The following is a 17,204-nucleotide window of genomic DNA, read 5'->3' on the forward strand; positions in this document are numbered from 1 at the left end:
AACAGGATATTTTTACGGAAACATAAATCGTAAAATTGCTAACTCATTTATGAAATGGCTGTAATGGAAAAATCCAGTAAATAAACGAAGTAAAGAAATTGTGAGTCTTTTAAGTTTCAACAAAATTTTGCCCTAATATATATATATATATATATATATATATATATATATATATATATATATATATATATATATAAAGAGGAAATAGTTAATAAAAACACTTTGAAAAAGAGTTAAAAACATATTCAATTTGAAAAGGAAACACTAAATAAGTGGATAGTCTTTAATCCACCGAGTTTCAAAGAAATACTTTCCCTCTCATTAGAGGGTAGAATTTAGCAAAATGCGGCATCGGATTTTGCTTGCAAAAGTATTTGATGAAACTACAAGTAAGTCAAAGATCTTACTTGATAGCAAAAAGTTAAACAGAGGGAATAAGGTGAAGAAAAGAGTGATTCCACGTGAATGGATGGTCTTGTGAAAGTAAAGTATCCAATGACGGTAAAATGCAAAAATGAAAATCCAAGAAAGTTAGTTAAATTTCCATTCACACTAGTAAAATCCAGGGAATCGTATAATTGCAAGATGGTCCAAAATAATCCCAAAGGCTGAAATCCATGGAATAATTCACAAATAGGTTCAAGGAAAGGGGGAAAGAATTCCAATAATATTATTAAAAGGAAAATAAGATATATTTTAGACTTGGCTGCAGAGGCAAGATGTAATTAAGAAAAATGAGTGAATAAGAAAAAGAGAGAAAAAAATGAGTGAAGAAGAAGAGAGAAAAAAATTGAATGGTGATTGAATTAAATACAAAAAAGAAAAGCCAATGTCAAAATGACCCAGAGAAGATGATATTAAAAGACGCCAAAAATATAGAGCAAAAAAGAGGTCAACTGAAATGCACAAGTTATTACTTAAGAAAATATCAGCAGGTGTTATTAAAAGACACCAAGTGAAATGGGGGAAAAAAAAAATAATTTAATGGGGAGAGGACGGCCAGTATCTGTAAAATCTGGATAAAGCAAATAAGTATGTAAGTAAATGCATATAGTAAAATATAAGTAAATATACATACAGAATATGAATGTGTAGGTAGATTAATATATTTGATAGATAGGAATATACAAACACTAAAACGGAAATTGCAGATAAAAAAACGACCAAACAAAGAAGAAATAAAGAATTAAAATAAAGGATTATTAAGTTATAAAGTATTAAGAATGTATGTAGAAAACGATAATGTTATATAAAAATTATATATATCTGAAAGGTTAAAGTAATAGCTATGTAATTTCAAAATTACCATAATTAAATTTGGACTTATGTTTACAATTCGTTTTTAGAATTTATTATATTGTTAATTTGAGGGGAAGTAATTATAGTTATAGCTTCGGTTTTGCAGAGGCGATATGACTTAGAGCCTGGAGTATAAGGCTTAACTTTTTTATGATAATCCATTTGATTTAGAAGGGGGTATTATTAGAGTTAAGTTTTTTAATTAAAGTGGTTAGAGAAGTTACTTGGTTATTATTAGAAGAAATGTGGTTTGATATTCTTTTCTTAATTAATGTTGAAGTATCGCCAATATATGTATGTACTTTATTAAAAGTTTAAGGTCTGATATTAATATTAATTTGCTGATTTGTATTAGTTAAATAGTTTGAATTTTGTTCATTGTGTTCAACAAAGGGTGGGACAATGATTGTACGAGGACCATTTTGGAAGGGATAATGAGTGTTGTTAGTGTTAGGATGGCTGTTAGGAGAAATATTATTCTCATTAATATTATTATTATTATTATCATTATAATTATTGCTAGTTGTATGATTTTAGATGGAGGGGCTGCTCGAGTGGTATATTGGATTAGTAACTATATCAGATGGAGGATGGGAAGAAGGGTAACTTGAAGACAAAATATTAGTGTCTGTTATGGGAGAATTGCATGGGATCTCAGTAATCGTGCATGAATATGTAACATCTTTCTAGATGCAATCATTATTGAGTGGGCAAATATATTATATATATATATATATAATATAAAGATGCAGTTAAAATAAATTACAAAAGTTACTGTCATTTTATAGAGCAATATTTCTTTGAAAGACTTGATAACCAGTTTTTAGACAAGCATAGGTCTATGATATATATATATATATATATATATATATATATATATATATATATATATATGTATAATATATATATATGTATAATATATATATGAATAATATATATATATATATGTATAATATATATATATGTATAATATATATATATAATATATATATATATATATATATATATATATATATCTCATAGACCTATGATTGTCTAAAAACTGGTTATCAAGTCTTTCAAAGAAATATTGCTCTATAAAATGACAGTAACTTTTGTAATTTATTTTAGCTGCATCTTTCACTTTAAATCAACCTACAACCCCATTACCAATGATCCCACTGCTGCCTTGGCGTTCAAACAATAATCTTCAATCATGTTGTCTGTAAACTCATCCTTGAGCCCATCCATCAGGCCCATTGAAGGTGATCCTTGATTCATCTGTAAATAGCACTTTACTGAAATCAGTTTTCATGTATATTTTTGCCCATTGTAATCTTCTGTCTGTTTGTTTTTTCCATTAAAATGGTTATAAAGAATTATTCAATTTTTTACATCAGCAAATTCCCTTAATGCTTTACACCATGTTTCACTTAACACCATAGGAACTCTAGTGGCCTGAAATATGAATGCACTTGATGCATTTGCATTTTTCATTAATTTTTATAGGACATGTGATAAATCCCACTTTGTTAAATTTCTGAATTTTTCTCCTGTTGAATTCCCATTTGATACATTTTCTTGATTGTTTGATGATCCGTTTTCAAATCCTTAAATATTTAAAGCGGAGACTTTCCAATGCTAATTTCTTAGATTATATAATTCTTTTCATTTATTATTAGTTCCTTTTTATGAGCCATAATACTAAATTCTAGTTTTTGTAACTAATCTCTTGACACTGCAAATTGCTATAATAACTGAAAAAATTCTAAAGATCAATCTGAAATTAAAAATTGGGACTTAATTGCTTTGATGCTTACCTGCTAAACATAACAGTACAAATTATTTTATTCAATAACACATATCTATAAATTTTATATAAAATATACTTCTTTTGGATATAATCTATAGATGTAGCTTAACTTATATTTTTATGCATTATCATCATTTATCAAAATCAGGTTTAGTAAAGATAGGGAAAACTAATCAGTACTGTTTAATTGCCTTGTGAAAATCCCTAGAAGTAAAAGTGAGTTATCGATTCCTATCAAGGTTAACTTTTTGCTCTTGACATAAATGCAATGGTTTTTGGAAACCTTTATAAGTGACCATAATGTTATTTTTAAGTCAAGAATGTGAGACTTTATAGAATATCAGTGAAATTCAATAATAATTTCTCTTCAAATAGAAAAAAGTCTAAATTTAACAGTTGAACATTGTTTAATTTATTTAAAAGATTCATTCCTTGTTACAATTAACAATGACTCACAGATATTGAAACAGTAATTTTTCCACACATATTCTTGATATTAAAAATTAAAAAAAAAAAAACACTAATAATCCACTTTGTAAACAAATGTTATCATATACAATTATATTTTTCTTTTTCAGCCAAGTGATACAGGAAAAGTGAGTAATTGCATTTGAATTCATTACTATTCATTCATGTGATTGTGATGTTGGATATGATTCAGAAGAAGAAGCAATTGGAAGTAGAAAGACTCCTGACCCATGACAATGGGAGGAAGTGATACACAAAAGAAGAGAGAGGCAATTAACAATTAATATTATTAAGTTGTTAGAGACAATTGTTTTTGAAGCTTGGAAATGACAGATGGTGGTAGATGCAGAGCTTTAGCAGATGAGCTGATTAACTGACCGACAATAATGCCTTGACAGCTATCAATAGACAATGCTTGGAGGCCCTTTTTCTATGCTGACAGTATCATACATACTGTTGTATGAGAGATTGTGTTTTATTCTTGTGAGTCTGTTGCTTTTATTTTTGTATACTTGTAAACCAGTGCTCATGCCCTTGGCTATCACCAAGATGGCACAGCTGGAAAAAAAAAGAAAATGAAGAAGAAAACCATGGCACACAAGTATTGGGATCGGTAGTTGTTAAAGAGTGGCACATGGTCTTATACAATCTTTATTTGCTGACGTACTTGTATCATAGTACATGTCTCCATCTTATGCATTGTTATTATCATTCATGTCCCTTATCCATTGTCGTCATCATTCATGTAACCTTAATCACTGTCATCATTGATCTCCTCCTTATCAACTATCATCATTGTAGATAACTTAGGATGTGATCCTAATGACTGGGCAAACTATGTCCTGATGCCTATATAGCCACATAATTTGTAATATTTTACTTAGGTCGTTACTTAGGCTAGATGGGAGATTAGAGAGGCCTGATCTGAGCAAGCAACTACTTAGCAAAAAAATTAATCCCAATTGCACAATTTAACTTGATCTATCTTTGACCAAACATCCATCCTTTTGGAAACAATTCTCATTCTCATTGTAACATATTTTCCCAACTTTATAGTAAGTTCTATAGATTCATGTTTGTTTCTTTCATTTCTGTCTAGTTTTATCAATAGTTCTTCTAAACCCTCATCCAGAATGGTTAGGGTACTTCTCATCACATCTTTCCTAACATCTTGATTCAAAAAGTATCTGTGAAATACTTGATTAATTGCATTACAAAAGGTGGTTTAAAGAGTTGAGTTCTTTTTTGCTGTTTGTGTCAATCTCCATATCCTACTAGACAAAGCTGGCAAATTTTCCTTTTTATTTACTTGTGACTAATTCACTTACCTGTAAAAACTAAGATTTTCAACTCCATATATTCAATTTACGCGTAAGTTTCTGTGGAGCCTCTATTGCTAACTCTTCTTCTTTTGTGTTCTCACTTTCTCTTTTTTTGCCATATTAAAGAAAACAACTACATCAGGAGAGATGGGAAGGTGAGTGACAAAGCCTCAGTGATGCATAAAGTCAGAAACAAAAGAAAAACAATGAGAATTATTTTGCTGCTTTTGTTGTTTATAATCAAAGTTACGAGTATGAGGGTGAATGTTTATGTCCTTGCTGTTGGTGAATAAATGTTTAGTAAGTTAGAAGTGAAAGTGGAGGTCCACTTTTCACATATCCAAAGGACAAGAAATGGGCCATTGGCCATAGTGACTGGTGGAGGTAGTTGTTGCAGTAATTGATGGATCTAAAGATAGTTTTAGCTGACATGTTCTGCTGCTTTTTCTCCCACTCTATTTTCATCTCTTTTTTGGCCTTTTCATCTGCCATTTTGTTCCTAAGAATGTTGATTGATCAGTTACTTAACATCCAATGTCATTGAAGCTTGAAAAGTAAACTAGGATATCTTGCTCATCTTTAATGGATAACTACGGTGTTCTAGTTTTCTGTTGTGTTGCTATATAATGCTGACTGTGTAAATTGTAATATCAAATGTATCCCAACCTCTTTCTAACTGTTGTACAACACATTTTTTGTTAACAGCCATGTTCCCTATCTTCTTTTCGGATAACTCAACGCTATGGTCTCCACCTTGAATCGATGTATATAGTATAGTTGAGATTTGGGGCGGCATCATTCTGATTATTCAGGTCAATGTTTAGCGCACCTTTTTCCTCCAGCTTAATTTGCCTAACTTTCTAGTAGTTTAGAAATAAGGATTTGTAGTTTATTGACAATTTGTTCATTGTAGTTGTTGCTAATTTGAAGGCCATTGCTGTCAGCAGTTCAAAGTGTGCTAATATAGTGTCAGCTGGGATTTCTTGTTTTTTTTTATTGCTCTGCTCACAAAGATTTGACACATATTCAGTTTCTCCATGGTGGTAACTGATGCTAATGACATCCATGCTGCTGTTACAGCTCTCTCAGTGACAATGTAGGTTAATCTCAATATCTGCTTATTCTTCACCAATAACTCCATTTTTCATTTGCAGTATCTGTCAACCTAATAACTCTGTACAGTTTGACAGCCAACATTGGATCCACTGGATCATCTTGCATGGGATGCTCTTTTGGTAATCTTCATTGCTGTTGTGTGTCTTTGTGAATGTTTCTTTTGTTGGAAGGTTCAATCTTGCTTTTTTTTTTTAATTCCAAACCATTCATATTACTCCTGAAGAAGGCCAGATTTATAGGGAAACAACCTGGGTGAGGAGTTGGGCAGCAAGATATTTATTCACAAAACATTTTAATTTCTGTGTGTTGGTACAGTTGGGGAAATATGGAGTAGAAAGGGAATTATTAAGGCAAGCAGTCCAAGCAATTATATTAGAATAGAGAATCTTCAGACATTTTACATAGAGTGGGTGCGATATAGCAGTAAGTGAATTGGGGTTATTTTTGTTTAGGGGATACAGGGGCAATATTTTGTGGAAATACTTATAAAGCAAGCACATTCTCCATCAATATAATGAGGGCTGGAGCTTGGCAGACAGTAGTAGAGATGAGAAATTCTTTGTTTTGTTTTGCAAATTCCCTGTTTTGAAATTTTTTGTTTTGTATCCTGTCCAAGAGATAGAGACTAGTGATTGGTGCACCAGCCCAGATGTGGCAACAATATTCCATGCATGGGCGAATGGTAGTCTTGTAGAAACATACAGTCATGATAATATTTATTGGCATGATCAAATAAAAATCATATTTATTGGCATGATCTAATAAAAAGCATATTTTGTTAATAAAATCTCATAAAAATGGTCAGAATCGAAAGTTATTATGTAGTATCATATGTATTTTGAATTGCTCTTTCTGATGCAACAATGTGATTTCCAAAAAATTGAATACTAAAGAAATTACAAACAAAATTTCTAAATTACCGTGTTCAAAATTATTGGCTCGACTTTTTATTTTCATCTATTACCAGTATAATTATTATTTTCATCTATTACCAGTATAATTATTATTTTCATCTATTACCAGTATAATTATTATTTTCATCTATTACCAGTATAATTATTATTTTCATCTATTACCAGTATAATTATTATTTTCATCTATTACCAGTATAATTATTATTTTCATCTATTACCAGTATAATTATTATTTTCATCTATTACCAGTATAATTATTATTTTCATCTATTACCAATATAATTATTATTTTCATCTATTACCATTATAATTATTATTTTCATCTATTACCAGTATAATTATTATTTTCATCTATTACCAGTATAATTATTATTTTCATCTATTACCAGTATAATTATTATTTTCATCTATTACCAGTATAATTATTATTTTCATCTATTACCAGTATAATTATTATTTTCATCTATTACCAGTATAATTATTATTTTCATCTATTACCAGTATAATTATTATTTTCATCTATTACCAATATAATTATTATTTTCATCTATTACCATTATAATTATTATTTTCATCTATTACCAGTATAATTATTATTTTCATCTATTACCAGTATAATTATTATTTTCATCTATTACCAGTATAATTATTATTTTCATCTATTACCAATATAATTATTATTTTCATCTATTACCAGTATAATTATTATTTTCATCTATTACCAGTATAATTATTATTTTCATCTATTACCAGTATAATTATTATTTTCATCTATTACCAGTATAATTATTATTTTCATCTATTACCAATATAATTACAACCAATTTCATGTTTGACATGGTTTCGTTACCTTTTTGTAGCCTTATTATGCTTATTTAATGTTAATTTATTTATTTTTTTCTTTTTCAAATAATTTTTAGACAGCATTTGTTTTGAATTAATTTAAATCAAGGAATTTTTGTTATGGTTAAGACTAAGGAACACAGCGAAGACCTCAGGAAGCGTGTGATAGCGTGTCATTCCAAAGAGGAAGGCTATGATAAGATTTCTAAGGAGCTAAACCTTCCTAAATCCACCGTTCAGTCTATCGTAAAGAAGTTTAAATCACAAGGTTACATTATGAATTTGGAAGCTCAGGGGAAAAAAGGCTACTGTCCGCGAGGACAGAGTGAAAAATAGTTTGTTGTGCCAACCAAAACCCAAGGATCACTGCTGTGGAGATTGTAGAGGAACAGAGAAGCTCTGGAGTGAACGTGTCTTGACATACAGTTGGTAGAGCTTTGAAGAGAGCTGGTTTGAAAGCATATCACCCAAGAAAGTCTCCCTTATTGAAACCTGTGCATCTGAAAGCAAGGCTAGAGTTCGCAAAACGTCGTATTGATAAATATGCTGCCTTTTGGAAACATGTTATATGGTCCGATGAAACGAAATTTGAGTTAATCGGCCATAATAGTGTTTCTTCTGCTTACAGGAAATCTGTCGAAGCCTTCTTGCCTAAGAACACCATGCCAACTGTGAAGTACGGTGGAGGCAGTTTGATGTTTTGGGGATGCTTTGCTGCCACTGGACCAGGACAACTTGTTAAGGTCACAGACATCATGAAAAGGGAGGATCATGTTAAAATCCTGAATGAAAACCTGAAGGACTCTGCTAGAGAGCTGTCACTTAGTCGACGTTGGTGCTTCATGCAAGATATGGACCCAAAGTATTCAGCTAATCTGACTAAGAAATGGCTTGAGGACAACAATATCAATGTTTTGGAGTGGCCATCCCAGAGCCCGAACCTCAATCCCATTGAAAATTTATGGAGGATTTTAAAATTGAGGGTAATGGAGAGGAAGCCTAAGAATCTCACTCAGAGGATTATTGTCTGGAGGAATGGACTAAATTTACTGCTGAAGAATGCTACAAGTTAGTGGAAAACTATAATAAATGACTGCAGCAAGTAATTAAGGCGAAAGGCCATACAATCGATCATTAGAATTACGGTGCCAATAAATTTGAACAATAGAATTTTGAAATATCGTTTGTAATTCCTTTATTATTCATTGTTTTTGGAAATTCCATTATTGAGTTGGAAAGAGCAGTTCAAAAAATATATTATACTTTGTGATTTCCTTTGATTTAACCCTTTTTTGAAGGATTTTTAAGACAAAATGAGGTTTTTATTGAACCATGCCAATAAATATGATCATGACTGTAAGATACTGACATGTGTAAGTTGTTCTTGAGTCTATTTTGTTTGGAGCTTACTCCATTTAATATTGCTTAAGAATTTAGCCATTAGACTCTCATGAAGAGTGCTATTGACTATGACAATCATTGATTGGAAAGGTTTCTTGAAGTAGAAAATTAGGGAGATATTAGTGTGCAGACCCAGAATGAAGTTTAGAGTAAACTTCTGGGCAGACAGTCTTATTCATTTTAGTGGAAATGGCTTTGTGGTGGTTGGATAATTAATTGTTCATTGTTCATCATGCTATTATAGATTTTCCAAAATTCAAGAGATCCTAATTTCTGTGATGCAAGCTAAGTGTTGGTATACTGAGATGACTAGAAATCATGTCTAGTCATCTCAGTATACCAACACTTAGCTGCTTATACTTTTACACTTAAATTTGAGTAAAGAGAAAAGGGAGAGAAAAAAACAAAAACAAACCATTACAAAATTATTTTATCAGAAATTCAATAAAACAGTCTTGCTTAAAAAACAAATTTATTTTTGTTTTTAATGGCTGCCTTTCAGACTACTCTGGTTAAGATGACACCTGAGATGTCCTTCAACTCATGTCAGCAACCCTAAAGGAGAGTTTGAGATAAAAATAGTTTTGAGAAATTCTTATTTTTAATGCTAATGATTAGCTGATTGAGTTAAATCCTTTGTTAATTTTTTTATAGTTATTTTAACTCTATTTTTATATTGTTATATTGCAAAATAACATATCTCTCTTGATTTTCATGTACAAAATGTAAACAGCAACAAAATACAATTAACAACAGTGACAGAATGTGATTTAGTAGCAATAGCGTCAAGATTACAGATTAACAACAGCAACAATGGCAGCGCTGGGAGATGAAATGTGTTTGTCGCTATGTCATGATCGAGTATAACCAACATATGAAAATACCAGAGACTATTTTTTATGACCACATTATTGATACAAGTAGATAATTCATTTTGTCAAGAAAAATTATCAAAAGAATTTATTCAACTTAAAAATAATTAAGCCCGAAGACATTCTGTTTTGAGAATCTGTCAAGATATATTATATTTTGATTTGAATAACAAATTAAAAACATACTATGAGAATATGTTTTTAATTTAAATCTATCCACATATTAAAATTAATCTGAAATAGACAAATGAATTTTTCCCTAAACAGATAACACCTCACCATGAAACAAACATTGAAAGTAACACATCCAACATATTTATGCAAATTTCCAAGATTAGTTTGAAAATTCTTTTAACAATCTGACATTTTGGAATACAAATAGGAATATATTTCCTCTGGTTCAGTAAAAAATATTGACAAAAGGAAATTTTTTATGTTTTTAACTTTTATTCACCCTAATCAAGGTACATTGCTATTAAGTTTTAATGAGCTACTGAGAATTTGGGGCCAGATTTATAGGAGCATCCTAAATGGAAAGTTTTGCAGATATTTTCCCATATTGGTATTTGTCCACATTGCATTTAAATTTTTGTATCTTGGTACAGTTGAAGAAAGAGAGGACAGAGAATTCCAAAGGCAAGCTGTTTAAGGAAAAAAACTATTTGACCAGAAAGCTTTCTAGTATCTGAGGACCGCTACAGCAAAAAGAAATGGGATTTCAATGATTGTTAAGTTGGTTGATCGTATTTATGTTGATGGTACACAAGTGCAGCAAGTTTGTTGGAGCACATTCTATTTAAGTACTTGTAAAACAAGCACAGGGATGCAACATTGTAAATGTATGGAGTTTGGTTTTCTATGTGGAACCAATTAGATTACAGAATACTTCATGCATGATCGAATGGTAGCTTAGTAGAAATTTAGGATACTAGCAGGTGTGAGATGTTTTCTAGCTTGGTAGAGAGATTTAACTTCCTTTGCATCGGACTTGTCAATATCTTCTATATATTTTTTCCAATTCATGTTACTCATGAATATTAGGCCAAGTACTTTAAATGTTGCACTATTCACCATGGTAATTAGTGGTTGGAAAGGTTTCTTATAATTGTTAAAGGAAAAGAGCTTTGTCTTAGTAGCATTAAATATTACCATCCATTTATGTCCCCATTCCACTATAAGCTAGAGCTGAATTTTAAGGATTTTTGTATATATATGTGTTTGTTTTTCCCACATACCGAGAATAGAACATGGTTTCATCAGCAAATCTCATTTTGGATGCAATTGTATTAGAGAGGTCGATTATGAGAATAAGAAATAATAAATGCTAAAAGATTGATCCCTGAGGTGCATTCTTACTAATATTTAATCTAAATAAGTTTAGAAGAAAATATGTATCTGTAAAGTGAAGGCCAAAATATAAAGAAAAATCATGTATTGAATTTCTAAATAAAGTTACATTTTAATATTCTGTTTGTTGGTCCCCCGATTTATGTTTTCAGTGGTGTCTGTGCGTCTGTTTTTCCGGATGATTGCCAGATAACCGTCCATTAATTTTTCCTGAAATTTTGCTGCAAATTGTATTTCATTAAATAGATGTGAACAGTAAAAAATTTTTTTTTGCGAAAATTCCTGTTGTATCTCCAGGGGCTCAAAAGAGGTAAAATATGTCCCCAAATGGCCAAAAATGACATGTTTTGCCCTATAACTTTTGATCCATCCATTAGATTTTTCTGAAACTTGACCAAAATATGGAGCCCATTGTTCTCAATATAAATTCCAGTATGGGTGACCCAGGCAAAATTCTGTTTTGCATCCCCAAGGACTTATAGTGATAAAAACATCTCTTTTTGGGGCTCTTTTTCATATTTCTCAACAAAAACTTGACATGTCTAACTATATAGTGGTTTTTCACGGTGGTCAACTCAAACATACATGTGTTAAGGCTTGAAACTGCACCGTTATCCATTTATACTGGGATTGAGCATATCCAGGGGCTCAAAAGAAGTTAAAAATGTCCCAAAATGACACTTTTTGCCTCATAGCGTTTGATCCATTCATTAGATTTTTCTAAAACTTGACCAAAATGTGGAGGGCATTGTTCTTAATATAAATTCAGTATAGGTGACCCTGGCAAAATTCTGGTTTGCATCCCTCGGGAACTTTTATGGCTAAAAAAATGCCTTTTTGGAGCTCTTTTTTCATATTTTATATTTATGTCTATATAGTGGTTTTCCATAATGCTGAACTCAAATATACATGTCTAAAGACGTAAAACTGCACTGTTTGTCCTTTTTTGCTGGGATTCGGTGTTCCCAGGAGTTCAAAAGGGGTCACAAATGCCTCAAAATTGCAAAAGATTACACTTTTTACTTTATAACTTTTGCCCCATCCATTAGATTTCTCTGAAACTAGGCAAAAATGTGAAGGCAACGTTGGCCCTTCATAACACCCTCTCTTATGAAGTTACGCAAGGACCCCTGATCTTTGAAAACTTGGCTTGTGTCGTCTTCGTACTTCTGAAGGCCGTCACATTGAATCTGATATGCTGAAAACGAATAACAAAACTCACGCAGGCAAGAAGGACAACAGACGCTTGAGTTCTATTCTACTTCACAAAATATATTACAGATCTTTTTACAAATATATGGTTCAGTTCTTAGTAAGTTTTCAAAAGTCTCAAATCTCTCTTCTCTTCGCAGACAGTTTGGAGGTGGGGTCACGTCTTAGGGAGCGGTGTGGCTACTTCGAGTTCCGTGCACAAACTCTGTCTGGAAACTGACTAATTTCGCGTGACACTAGCACTATATAGTAAGGTCAGGTGTGGGGGAGATAATTTCCTAAGCCAATCAAATCACGTCACTCACTTACGGAAAAACCCAGATTGCGGGTGTGCAATTCCAGTCATGTCGCTAGATTGCAATCTGAGATTCAATCAACATTAATTTCTCATGACCCCATAGGTCACGGCTGTCAGTCCTAACATCTGGCACTGAGTTCGTTGAGGCCAGACAATGTCAATGTTATGATTTCAAGTTTCCTGTCATCAATTTTGAATAACAAAATATATATCTCTGACTTCCAAACAATAAGCAAATATATCTATTTTGATAATGAAATAAAATATATATTTATATCCTCTATTTTAAATCTTCGAGATATCTTCCATTGCCCGGGAGCTATTAAAGCTATCTTAGCATACCTGGCTCCCCAATGAAGGGCAATTCGCTTCCTCACGTCGATCACGTTACACCTTCACACTTCTCACATTCATCATTTCTTCATTATTTTTTGTGGCATCATCTCACATGCAGCACCAGAGGCCTCTAGAGGGGACCACGCACATGTTGCTTGTTAATTACACATTCAGTATTTTAAAGTTCACATGATAACTTATCTTGGAACTGTATTTGATATTTATAAAATTTAATTTTTAGAGAAAAAATTTCTCTAAATACAATATTTTAGAAATTTTTTTTGTAAATATTACATTTTAAAAATATCTGTATTTCAATGTTGAAATAAAAACAATTTTCTTTTCTTCATTTAATTATGATTTCCTTTTAATAAAAAAAATGAAAATAATTGGATTGTTTATGGTCTTAAAAATAAAATGTTTTTTGTTTTTTATAAGATTGATGATATTGTTGTCCAACATATCACTCGTGAAGGGCTAGAAGCCTTGCATTTTGTTGATAGAGAACTTGACATAGGAAAAAAGGTGCACGTGAAATTGGATTGGAATCACCGATTTGATAACATGCAACAGCATTCAGGTAAAATATTTCCTTCATAAGCCATTATATATATTTGTTTAATTTTTTATTGCATTTATAATACAATGCCGAAATTGTGAGATTTCAACTTCTCTGTGACAAACATTTATCTATCATTTTCTTCCTAATCTGTTTAACAAATATATAAAGATAATTATTTTCAGAGATACAGCAATGCCAACCACATCTAAATTATTATTAGCATCAATAGATAATATCAATAGATAGATCTAACTTCTGAGGTTAGATACTAATTACTGATAGTTTTCTGTATAAAATTACAGTGAAAATGGCTACCTGTTGACTAGTGTTTATTATCTACTCTCCAATTATTGAGCAACGTTGTTGCTTGTAGCCTTTACAATCAAACAAAAATGCCCCTTTGTGAAACTGCCATCTCTACCCTTGTTCATTTGCACTGTTCCCATTCTTCTGCAAATCTTTTATTCTAAAGGGTGATTTATACAAAGCCAACTATAACTGCACCAATTTACTTACACTTTTTTTTGCATAAAACAATTTCCATCACTGAAAAATAAAAGAAATTACAGTAAAGATTTAACAAATATTTGAATAGTGAAATGGTCAAACAGGTTGAGCTCAACAAAAGATGTCTGTTACAGATATTTTTAGATTTCTCCTTAAATTATAGTACTGTTTAGTAAGTCATTCATTTCTTATTTGTTTTCTCAAGAAAAAGAAGAAGAAATATTGAAAGCTTGAAATAAGCCTTCAAGTAAAATAACATATACCCTTTACTCTCTAGAAAAATTTATTAAGGAAATTTGCATTTAGGAGATATTTTAGTTGAATCAAGAGAAAATTTCTGTTATGGAAATTATGACTTCAGAAAAACGTCCTAATCTGGCATATAAGCATACATCTCCCTGGGTTTATCACTGAACTGAATAATGGTGGTATGAATTTAAGAATAAAATATTGAATTAAAAAAATATTAAAATTAATGTGAAAACTTATAAAAAATATATCAATTCTGCTAAGCTTAGAAATTATTTGTATATTCTGATTAAAATTGTTTTTTTAATTTTTTTATTTTTAGTAGGAATTTTGCAATATTCTATTTTTTCAATATTCCTTTAAAAAATATTTTCAGGACAGCATCTTATTACTGCAATGGCAGACAACATGTTTGGCTTTAAAACAACGTCTTGGTAAGTTCTTTTTCTATTATAAGAACATTGGTATTTTTTTAATATTATTTTTTTCTTGATTCATAACTTCTTTGTTGACTTTTTAATTTTCTACTCATGGACACATGCTAGCATGTAAAACAGACATTGAATTAATGGTTAAGGAAGTGGCAGTGGTGATGCTAAACTAATGGGTGGTGTAATAAATTGTGTACAGGCGAGAATGGTTTCAGTTGAAATAAATAAAAAATAGAATTTGTTGTGGAATTGGCAGCTTTTATAGATGAAAACAGACTTTATCTACAAGCGATAAAAAGCAAAAAGTTTATGACAGTCTGACTGCTGGAAAAATAGAATTTTCAAGATGATATTGAAGATGTTTACTACATTCTTATAAATACTCATTACTCCTATAATATGTATTGTTATTGAGGGTTCCCAACAATGTCCTTATAAATACTCATTACTCCTATAATATGTATTGTTATTGAGGGTTCCCAACAATGTTCTATAAATACTCATTACTCCTATAATATGTATTATTATTGAGGGTTCCCAACAATGTCCTTATAAATACTCATTACTCCTATAATATGTATTGTTATTGAGGGTTCCCAACAATGTTCTTATAAATACTCATTACTCCTATAACATGTATTGTTATTGAGGTTTCCCAACAATATTCTTATAAATACTCATTACTCCTATATGTATTGTTATTGAGGTTTCCCAACAATGTTCTTATAAATACTCATTACTCCTATAATATGTATTGTTATTGAGGGTTCCCAACAATGTTCTTATAAATACTCATTACTCCTATAACATGTATTGTTATTGAGGTTTCCCAACAATATTCTTATAAATACTCATTACTCCTATATGTATTGTTATTGAGGTTTCCCAACAATGTTCTTATAAATACTCATTACTCCTATAATATGTATTGTCATTGAGGTTTCCCAACAATGTTCTTATAAATACTCATTACTCCTATAATATGTATTGTTAGTGAGGTTTCCCAACAATATTCTTATAAATACTCATTACTCCTATAATATGTATTGTTAGTGAGGTTTCCCAACAATGTTCAATAATATTAGATATGATTTAAAAATGATTAAAAGGTGATCACACTTGGAAAGGTAGGGTTTTCAAGATAATGATAGGAAATCCTTAAAAATTAAAATTAATTAAAAAGGTTAATTACTTGTTAAGTATCATATTGATTATTCTAAACTAAGTGCAAAAAGAGGCATACTTTGTATAATTAAGTATATATCTATAACAACCTGAGTTTAATTTTCAAAATAGTAACCAATCCATACTTTATTTTTCCAAAACTCCAGACAGTTCCCAATTCTTCTAAATAATTACATGAAAAGAATTTAATACTTTCTAGAATAATCTAATAATGAACCCAATGTGAGTGAAGTTTTGTGGAAGACATATTTTTAATGCTGATCTAATGTTATTTAGATGTTCTCCATTTCTAAAATTAGAAGTTTGAGTAAAATTTTGATTAGAATTTGCAATACATAGTTCCAGGCCGGATGAAATATCGCCATCAATTGATGTGAGAATTTTCTCTAAAATGTGTGATATGGTATTAATATATATCCAGTAAAACTTGATCAGTTTCTCTACGCACAAGCAGTAAGCATCATACATGCAAAACAAAATTACTGTATGACTAAAAATTATTATGACGTTTCTGAATTTTTGAGATGAGGATTGGTTATTTGCATTATTATTCATCGGACTACTGTCCTCATCTTGAATGTGATTTTCACAATGTTTCGGTTGATGTAACCTCTGACCTTCTTTAGGTGTATCCGGTCGAACTCGAGAATGTTTCTGTCGAACTCGGGAATTTGGACAGAATTTCGAGCGGAACCCTTTATTTACTTCACGGGGGTAGTGTACTCTTGTCCCGTCAGCTATGACTAGATAGAAGTCCTAAGTAATTCGCAAATGTATATTTCGGTCGCCCACATTGAGGATTGAACCTTCAACCTTCAGGAGAATATCACTTTTACAATTGATTTTTCCCAGTACTCTAACCACTATGCCACGGGTGTCTATGATCTATATATATAAAATGTCTGTAATCTATATATATAAAATGTCTGTAATATATATATATATATATATATATATATATATATATATATATATATATATATATATATATATATATATATATATAAAATGTCTGTAATATATATATATATATATATATATATATATAAA

General features: G+C 30.7%; 1 protein-coding gene across 7 annotated transcripts in view; it reads left to right on the forward strand.

Moving 5' to 3' along the window:
* The window catches only part of LOC145284719 (alanyl-tRNA editing protein Aarsd1-B-like), a 405,535-nt gene that overhangs the window by 58,214 nt on the left and 330,117 nt on the right, over window positions 1–17,204 (forward strand). For 5 of the 7 annotated variants that reach the window (XR_013868868.1, XM_080133638.1, XM_080133636.1 and 2 more), the window contains exons 3-5: window positions 3,670–3,687; window positions 13,659–13,800; window positions 14,915–14,972. Coding sequence is in view for 6 of the 7 variants with exons in the window: in XM_080133638.1 (XP_079989764.1) it covers window positions 3,670–3,687; window positions 13,659–13,800; window positions 14,915–14,972 (218 nt within the window). In the remaining variant the exon portion in view is untranslated. The remainder of the gene's footprint in view (window positions 1–3,669; window positions 3,688–13,658; window positions 13,801–14,914; window positions 14,973–17,204) is intronic. The other 2 variants (XM_080133637.1, XM_080133640.1) reach the window with 1 other exon arrangement.

The sequence above is a fragment of the Euprymna scolopes genome, chromosome 9, assembly GCF_053919585.1.
Source record: "Euprymna scolopes isolate OS-2025 chromosome 9, ASM5391958v1, whole genome shotgun sequence".
Classification (NCBI taxonomy): Eukaryota; Metazoa; Mollusca; class Cephalopoda; order Sepiida; family Sepiolidae; genus Euprymna; species Euprymna scolopes.